The sequence below is a fragment of the Phocoena phocoena genome, chromosome 3 (assembly GCF_963924675.1).
Source record: "Phocoena phocoena chromosome 3, mPhoPho1.1, whole genome shotgun sequence".
Classification (NCBI taxonomy): Eukaryota; Metazoa; Chordata; class Mammalia; order Artiodactyla; family Phocoenidae; genus Phocoena; species Phocoena phocoena.
In genome coordinates this window covers 164,755,758-164,765,343 of record NC_089221.1, presented here as the reverse complement: position 1 = coordinate 164,765,343, position 9,586 = coordinate 164,755,758, and the positions used below count along the sequence as shown (strand labels likewise).

The window sequence follows — 9,586 nt, the reverse complement described above, 5'->3', positions numbered from 1 at the left end:
CGAGTCGGAGACTCTGGGGATTGGCTCTCCGCGGACACCCAAAGGAGCTAAGAGACGGTCCCGCCTCCCTCCCTCATCCCGGAGAGGGAGCTTCACGGATTGGTCCCGGGAGTCTCGGCGCGCAGCCCGACGCTCCAGGATTGGCTGAGGGGGAGCTCGCGCAGTCGTGGAGCGTTGACTGTGATTAGCCGGGGGGTGGGACCTGCTATTTGAAGGAGGCGCGCGGAGGAGATACGCACTTTAGATCGCGGCCGGAGGGAGCGGGAGCGGCTTCTGGCAACACTGCTCCGCTGACCCGATAGGACCCAGGCGCGGGCTCGGCCCCAGCTCTGGCCCCGGCTGCGACCCGACGAGGCGATGGCTAAGGTGTCGGTGTTGAACGTGGCGGTGCTGGAGAATCCGAGCCCTTTCCACAGCCCCTTCCGGTTCGAGATCAGCTTCGAGTGCAATGAGGCCCTAGCAGACGGTGAGGCTGGGCCCGTGTGGAGACCCCCTCTCCCCTGGGCCAACCCCGACCTCCTCTTGGAGACAACCCCGAGGCCAACCCTGTGAAACACACACCCCCTTCCCCCAACCGAGATCTCCGGTGAACCAAATCCCCTCCCAGTGCCAACCTGCCCTTGGAGACTACCCTACCCCCACCCCCACGGTTACTCCCGTTCTCCCCCGTGGAGACCTCATCATTCCCCTCTTTCTCCTGTGGCGCTTCTCCTGGGCACCTGTGTTCTATGTAGAGACCTTCTCAGCCTCCGTTCTTTAACCTGCAGAGACACTCAGCCACCCCGTCTTCCCTGTAGCAAGAAACGCCCCACCTTCTGTTTCTGTACGGGTAGACTGCCACTGCAGCCACCCAGTCCTCCCCACCAATCCCCTCTCCCCTGTGGTGAGACACTCACACCTCACTCTTTTCCTATGGCGATCCTAACATCCAGGCCCCTCGAATTTCCCCAACGGAAACCCCAGCCCCCTCCCAATTTCCCATATGGAAACCTCAGCCCCCTCCCCCATTTTCCCTGCGAAGATCCTTTCGCCCTGTGGCAAGACCTCACTCGTCCCCATCTCCCCATTTGTCTCCCCATAATCTCCACCCCTACCTGCTGATACTTAACCCCAACCCCAGCTACTTCTGCTTGTTTTCTACCCCAAACCACATACCCTAGAACCTGGCTTCCCTCCTTAGTCTGGCCCCAACCCTCTACTCCACCCGGGGAGGCATGGCCTGGCTTCTGGCTCCAGTCTTTGAGGATAACCTGATCTCCCCAGCTCCTGTTCTTTCTGACTGTGGGCTTCAATGAGCATACTCAAATCTGAGGGGTGGCATGGCCAGGCAAGCATTAGCTGGTTCCTACTGTTTGCCTGCCAGACTCCTGCTGACCTACTGCAGCAATGCCCCCAAGATTTTTGATGGTCTGACCTAGTCTTGCGGGGTGGGTGTTCCAGGCTGAGCCGTGAAGGTATCTGGCTTCAAACAATCATCTGGGAGGTCACAACATTTTGTGCATCTTTTCCAAGGTGCTTTCACAGATGTACTTACTCATCTGTGTAACAAAGGTGGACATGGCTCTCATCTCACAGATGAGAAGATGGGAGCCACAAAGAGTAAAAGACATTTCAAGTCAAGGTCTATAAAAATCGAAAAATCTGAGGTCATTCAGCGAGTCTTGGCACGACTTTCAGGGGGAAGTACTCCATTAGATCTCTTCTCCACTTGGTGGTTAAGAGAAGAGGCAGCAGCTGAGGAGGTGGAGATCTGTGAGGCCAGGGTGTGCTAAGTAGCACCTCTCAGTGGTAGGTGGGTGGTTTGCCTGCATGTCAGCCCGTGGAGTAGCCTGGGGTTGATACAATGTGTGTGTGCTTGGGCTGGGCCATTGGACCAGCCTCTCCCCAGTTTCTCTCCTTTTTAAATTAAGAGGTCTGCTTTAAATCCTTTCTGGAACAAGGCAGGGTGTAAATAAATAAATAAGGTGTAGAATGACCCTGTGGAATAAGATTTAATTTTAAAGCCAGGAGGAGATGTAAGGAGCTAATAGGTTAAGGGATCCACAGTTCCCAGATGGCAGGAGATCGGGTTTCAATCAGCCTGTTTGTGCTTCTTGCATTTAAAAATGGTTGCATGGTCATTATCTAGTACTTTCATTCCTACAAAGCTCCTGCTCTGTTACTTTACTAACCTGTTTATAGAATCAGAGCAGGAAAGGCTAAAATCAATCTGCTGGTTATTATTTTTTAATAGAAAGAAATGGAATGACTTCTCCAAGGTCACACAGCCAGCTTGTAGAATTATTAACCCTAGGTTTTGTCTCTGAGTTCTGTGTCCAGGGTTCTTTATCTTTGCTATAACCTGGGAAAGAAGGCATCCTATTTTAGAAGTGGAGCATAAACAGGACTCAGAGGAGGGAAAGGGGGGTGCTATTATTATTTAAGCCTGGACAATAAAGCTTTTGCTCAGAGAAATTCCAGTTGGAAAGCCAACTCTGGCCTAGAAATCTAGACTCTTTGGTTGTACCTGTTGAGCTGTCCTTCACTCTAACCTGCCAACTCCCTTTCTGCCTCTTCCCACAGAGCAGACAGAATTTGTTTCCTGCCTCCCAGACAGATGGAATGGGCCTGGTTCTAGAAGTCTCTCAGATTCTGGAGGAATCTCAGTCTTGTTACCTGGTGACTTCAGACACTGGCAACTGAAGAGCTGAACGCCCAATCCCCAGTCTGACCCATTTCTCAAGGGTTCTGAACCCCTTTTGCTCTCTTTTCTCCTCAGCATCTTTCCGGATGCTTCCAAGGCATGGGTTTACATTCAATACATTGGGTGTGTTTTTCCCTTGTTTAGTTGAGAAATTCAACAGGTACTACTTGAATAAGTCTTGGAGCCAGATGTTCTGACCCACACCTAACACCCTGAGGTCAGGCCAAGGTTCATCTGTATGATTACGAACAAAGGGAAAGGGATAAACAGAAAAAGGCCTGCTAGATAAGTTGTTGTTTTTATAAATTTATTTATTTATTTATTTATTTTCGGCTGCCTTGGGTCTTCATTGCTGTGCCCGGGCTTTCTCTAGTTGCTGCGAACAGGGGCTACTCTTTGTTGTGGTGCATGGGCTCCTCACTGAGGTGGCTTCTCTTGTTGCAGAGCACAGGCTCTAGGCACGTGGGCTTCAGTAGTTGTGGCTCGCAGGCTCTAGAGCGCAGGCTCAGTAGTTGTGGCTCACGGGCTTAGTTGCTCCACGGCGTGTGGGGTCGAACCTGCGTCCCCTGCATTGGCAGACGGATTCTTAACCACTGCGCCACCAGGGAAGTCCTGTTGTTGTTTTTAAGGCAGGAAACAGATTCTCCAGCTAGTTCAACTATGATATTATTCTTTTTAACATGTCTTTCATCACATCATTGGTTTGGGTTTTGTTTTCATACCTAGTATAGCATCATCCCGTGCAGTGGTCAGATTATAAAGTTAAGGCATAAAGACAAAATGTAACGTAAGGAATTCCCTGGCAGTCCAGTGGTTAGGACTCTGCACTTCCACTGCCGGGGCCCCGGGTTCAATCTCTGGTCAGGGAACTAATCCCACAAGCCACATGGCATGGCCAAGAAGGAAAAACAAAAGTAATGTAGTCATTTTACCCTTGAAATTACTCAGAAGGTTAGGCACACAATACTACCTGTGTGTGACCGTGTCCCATATTCAGGAGAAGTCAGTTTGTGTTGTGCTGGTGATTGATGCCCCGTATCTCATTCAAAAATGAAGTCACTTCAGTATGCTTCTGCTTAAGACACTTGAGCAGGTTTCAGGCAATTCCGATTTGTAGATCCTCACTTCAGTCATCTTCTGTCTTCCATAGGTGATCTTATCAGCTCCTCTAACCCTTGAGTATTTCTCTGCAGTCCTTGGTTAATTCTCTGGTTTCTTTCTGGCCTGTGTGGAGGGAGCCATCGTGATCCATTTGCTTGTCCACCTGCATTTCTCTCTTCTGGTCAGCCAACGTGCTTTCTCGGTAAACAAAATCTTAGTTTAGGTTTTGCTGACAGTATTTTTTTTTTGGCTGCACCACGCAGCTTGTGGCATCTCAGTTCCCCAACCAGGGTTTGAACCCGGGCCACAGCAGTGAAAGCCCAGAATCCTAACCACTAGGACACCAGGGAACTCCCTTGCCGACAGTATTGAACGCTGAGAGCCCACGGCATACACCCCGGCCTGGTCTATTAAAATCTCCTTTTTGTCTCCCCCTGCAGCACATTAGTTAATGCACACATGTGTGACTCCCCTGGTGATGGGAAAAAAGGCCAGAAGGAAAGATATCAAATGATAAAGCTATGTCAGGAAGGTGAGAACAGAGCTAGCTTGTTTTCTTTTCATCCAAAAACGTTATTTCTGGTTGTGCCACTACTTGTAATAAAAATAAATTAGTAAAAAAAAAAAATAAAATAAATTAGTAAACTTAACTCCTCCCTGCAAATAATAAGAGACTGGAGTTTGACTGAACCCCAGTGAGCCCAATGGCCACCACCTCCTACAGATCTGTTAGGGTCCCTGAGTAGAAGGCCTGGGTGTCAGCTGCAGAAGGACAGGAGGCCAGTGTATTGAGAAAGGGCACGGAGCCCTGGTGACAAACCTCCATAGTCATGGCCGGGCATTGCTGTGCTTCCAAAGTTGGGTGCTCTTGTGGGACACTAGACCAAGGAACAGGGCAGCTTCTAAGACAGTTTGCTTCCTGTGAAAATCACAGCTTGTGAAACTTCCCCCAGCTGCTGGAGCCATAGGTTGTGTAATTTCAAAGAACCTAAAATAAGTTTCAGGTCTCCTGCCAAATTTCCATGTAGTAGCATGACCTTGCCCCTGATACACTTGGACCTCCTGCAAGAGGCCGCAGTCACTGGGAATTTCCTGTGATGGACGGGCAGGGTCTCATTGAGCACTTGCCCTTTTATCTTGTCGGAACATACCCAGGAATGTGAGTCCCCGACTGGATGGGATGCAAGAAAATTGGGGTTCAGAGGATGGCCGTATGATGCCATATTTGTTGACTGAGTCGCTGTTGCCCTAATGTCTGAGAGCAGGCATGACTTGGTGCTGGGTCTGGAGGACCTGGGGACTGGCTGGCTCCCCCAGCGACCTCATCTTCCCCTCCTGCCGGCTGGCTGTCCTACTGGATTGCAGTCTGCTGCCCTGCCCCAGTTGTCGAGGGATCTACTCAGTTCAGTGGCACTGGTCCCTGTGTGTGAAAGAGGATGCTGCTTCCTATCCTGGCACCCAGTGGGCAGGGCCCTCAAATGGCCCAACTCCCTGCTGTTCCCTCCTCAGCACGCCAGCACGCCTCCACGCCTCTGTCATGTGGCTCTTAATTCAACCTCTGCCATACGGTTCACCCTCAGGCTCTGAGAGGCCCAAGTTTCCCCAGAGGTGCCGAGTCAAGGTCGCCTGGCAAAGCTAGGCCCACAGGAGAAATTTCCCCACCGGAAATAGAGCTTCGCGCCTGCCCCAGTGATCGGGACCGCAGTGCCTGGCACTTAGTGCCCAGCGGGTGTCAGGTGTCCTTGAGAATAAAAACCTATCAGTATATTAAGGACCTATCCAAAACTAACATGAGGAGGCCCTTTCCCAGCCTTCTTGCTGTCAAGCTGTTTCAGTTCTTGACACCCTGTATCCTTGCAGACCTGGAATGGAAGATCATTTACGTTGGCTCAGCCGAGAGTGAGGAGTTTGATCAAATCTTAGACTCAGTGCTGGTGGGCCCTGTCCCAGCAGGGAGACACATGTTCGTCTTTCAGGTAAGAAAGACTAGGCCTTAGGCCTTGACGCCTAGAAATATCCTCTTCTACCCAAAAGCACACAGAATGGTTCATTGGTCAAAGTTCAGGTTCAAATCCTAGCTCTGCTCTCAAGCACTGTCTGACCTCTCTCAAAGGTACTTCAGACACCTCCCGCTCCTCCACCGCTGTGTCGTAACTGTTACCATGAGCCACTGATTTACAGTTGATTCTCATTACTCACGGGAGTTATGTTCTGTAAAGTTGCTGCAGACACTGAATTAGTGAATTAGTGAATACTAAATCATTGCCCCTAGAGGAAATACAGCGTTATTTTCCTGCGAGTCACATTTTTATCAACCAGTCAGTACATAATCTTGTTTTATGTTTTTCTGTTTAAAGACAACTTATTTTGTATTGTTGATTTATTCACATTGACCGCATGGCCCACATCACTATAACTCATGGCTGAACAAAGCTTATCTAACACGTTTTCTCTATGAAGTACATCCCTTCTTGCTTTTAGAAACAGGGCAGCACTCAGCACTACGCTTTGGGGCCCTTTTAAACAGCAAAATTACCAACAAAAATGCAGAAACCGTGGCCCTGAGACCGCAAAAAAGACGTGTTTACAGTCTGAGACTGCCTGGTTCTACCCACCCCTGCTCTGCATGTCCTTAAATGACCGTGAAAGCCCCTGAATATTGATTTGGGGGTTACAAATACATTGTAGCAAGTAGTCGAATTGGCAAATACGGAGTGTATAAATAATGAGGATCCACTGTAGCTGCTAAGTAGCTCTCTAATCCGGCATCACAGGGGTTGTTGTCAGAAGTGCGGGTATCATGTGATTCTTAAGCACACTAAAGTTTGAGAGCCTCCGCTCAAATCCATTCACTTACCTGGTCTTGGCTATTCCCGCCCCAATCTAAGCAACCTCATCCCATCATCTAAGCCCTCACCCACCCATATCCAATCCACCTAACCTACTCCACAGCCAGGACCGGCTTCCTAGGCATGCGACCCATGCAGTCACACTGGGCCCCACTCTTGGTATGATGTTCTGCTGTCACTGGCTGAAACTTACTAATTTTTGAACACGAGGCCTCGTGTTTGCATTTGTTTGTTTGTTGCTTTTTTTTTTTTTTTTTTTTTGCCTGTGTTGGGTCTTCGTTACTGCGTGCAGGCTTTCTCTAGTTGTGGCGAGCGGGGGCTACTCTTCGTTGCAGCGCACGGGCTTCTCATTGCGGTGGCTTCTCTCGCTGCAGAGCATGGGCTCAGTAGTTGTGGCGCATGGGCTTAGTTGCTCCGCAGCACGTGGGGTCTTCCCGGACCAGGGCTCAAACCCGTGTCCCCGGCATTGGCAGGCGGATTCTTAACCACCAGGGAAGTCCCTTGTGTTTTCATTTGTGTTCGTCTCATTTTGCACCAGTCATATAGCCGATCCTGTCCTTAACAACACACCCCGCATCTGTCCACTCTCTCTCCTTCTCTACTGCCTGATCTAAGCCACTGTCCTCTCTCCAGGATGACCTCTGTAGCCTCCTGCCTAGTCTCCCTGCTCCCACTTAGCCCTCTTCCTATCGCAGCTCCACTGGCCTCCAGGGTCGTCTTTTCAGATGGCAGGAGTGATGCCACACTTATCTCCTGCTAAACATTCTCAGTCTTTCCCAAGCCCTTAACTGACTGGTACCTACCTGCTCACCTCTTCAGCCTCATTTTATACCGCTCTCCCCCTTGCTTACTACACTCCTCCTCAGCACCATGTACTTCTCTTTGATGGCACCTGTCACATTCGGCACTTTACAGGCATTTGTGTGATTGATTCTGTCTTCACCACTGGATTGAAAACCCCTGAGGGTTTTCAGGGCAGAGGGCAGAGACCCATACTTTTGGCTCAGTAAATATACGTTGCTTGAGAATCGTATTACCGGTCAAGGTGTGACTGGCAATCAGTGCTAAGGCCCAGCCTGTGTTTCCCCTAGGCCGATGCCCCCAACCCATCCCTCATCCCTGAGACTGACGCCGTGGGTGTGACTGTGGTCCTCATCACCTGCACCTACCACGGACAGGAGTTCATCCGAGTGGGCTACTACGTCAACAATGAGTACCCTAACCCTGAGCTGCGGGAGAACCCGCCCCTAAAGCCAGACTTCTCTCAGGTGGGTCCTTTCTCCACACTTCCTGCTTCAGACAGGCTGGCTCCTTGGCACCTGGGGGTAGTTGAGTCGTTGGAATTGGGAGCCAAGGTCACTTCTTAAGGTTTTCAAGTAGTGCTCAGCTCTTGGAGCGCCGGGCTAGAACAGGAAAGAGAAAGGTCTTTGTTTCTCAGAATTTTGCCTCGCAGAATCAAGACTAGATAGGCCCCGGCCCTAAATCACGGTGCACAGGCATTCCCTGGAGTTCTACACATATTGTTGGTGGGGATGGAATAAACAAGGTCTGCTCTTCCTGGGCTTGGGGCGGGATCTCAGAGCGCCCTGCTGTGTGGGAGTAACGCGAGGGCATGCTAACGAGGGTTCACGTTCCTTTTCCTGCCCCAGCTCCAGCGGAACATCTTGACCTCAAACCCCCGGGTGACCCGCTTCCACATCAACTGGGACAACAACACAGACAGGCTGGAGACCATAGAGAACCACGACCCAGCCCTGGGCTGTGGCTTCCCCCTCAGCTGCACTCCCATCAAGGGCTTAGGTCTCCCTGGCTGCATCCCTGGGCTGCTCCCTGAGAACTCCATGGACTGCATCTAACTGTGGGACTCTAGGCCCTACCTGGGCCCAGTTGGGACTGCGGGCCAGTCTCCTGGCACATCTGGAGGGGGCAGCCGGGCCTACCAGAGAGTCTCAGGGAGGCCACGTGGAGGACTTTGGGGCCATCAACTATATCCAGGCCAGTCAAACTTGGCACCAAGGAAGGAAGGGGCTTCAGGTCTCTCTCTCCCAGCCCCGGCCCAGAGGATCATCTCACCTCTACTGCCCAGGCCTGAAAGAAGCAGGTACTTCAGTTCTTCATTCTTTCTCTCTCGTGTCCTTTCTCGCTTCCACACACATTATAAACTCCACCTGTGGGCCACTGTGCCACTGCACTCCAGAAGTACCGTTGACCCAAAGCTCTTCCCACAGACCTCCCTGGCCTGCCTTGAGGATTTCTTGGTCTATGCCTGGCAAGGCTTCAGCCCTGTTGGGCCAAAGGCTCTGTCATTCATTTTCCTTCCCAAACATCTGAGCAGACCCACCCAGCTTTCTGGAGTCACAGGCCAGGAGCCTTGGTAGAAGGTGGACTCGGACACAATTTCCGTCCCCCTAGGATGACTTTTAGGTCTTTTCAATCCAGTAGCCCTCTGGAAAACTCTGTTCCCAGAAGGGTGGTCAGCAGGATGCTGAGAAGGGATGGTTGATGCTCCCCTCAGTCGCAGCCACCTTCCTGCTGCCTCCCAGCTGGATCTGGCTTTCCCTGGAGGCTGCCCTTGTGGGAAGATGGTATGTTGGAGGGGCCTTTTGTGCTCTGTCTCAGTATCGGTATCAGGGCCCCTCTGCTTCTGGCTGCCTTGATCTGCCCTCTGCTAAGACCTCATGCTCTCAGAGGCCACGGTGCAGACAAGAGAAGCAGGAGGGAGCCTGAAAACCTTCCCCCCTCCACCACGCTCCCCACCCTTGCCCGCATCCCCTCGCTGCTACGTGGATGCTGTTGTGATGGTAGTTTGTCTATTGAAAGGTTTTTATGTTAAATATGTTTGGTTGGTCTAAAAATAAAAAGCACTTCATCTAGACTGTTTCTGCTTTTGTCTTGGGTAGACTGAGGCAGTTTTGTCCATCTCTCCTCATGACCGGGCAGCCTCCTTCCCCAG

The 9,586-nt window shown here is 51.1% G+C and overlaps 1 protein-coding gene across 1 annotated transcript; it reads left to right on the top strand.

Moving 5' to 3' along the window:
- Nucleotides 1-238: 238 nt before the first annotated feature.
- Nucleotides 239-9,506, top strand: ASF1B (anti-silencing function 1B histone chaperone). Its single transcript, XM_065874318.1, has 4 exons — nt 239-466; nt 5,645-5,760; nt 7,725-7,901; nt 8,283-9,506. The coding sequence occupies exons 1-4, from the start codon at nt 358-360 to the stop codon at nt 8,487-8,489; spliced, it is 609 nt and encodes a 202-aa protein (XP_065730390.1). The 5' UTR covers nt 239-357; the 3' UTR covers nt 8,490-9,506.
- Nucleotides 9,507-9,586: the final 80 nt, after the last annotated feature.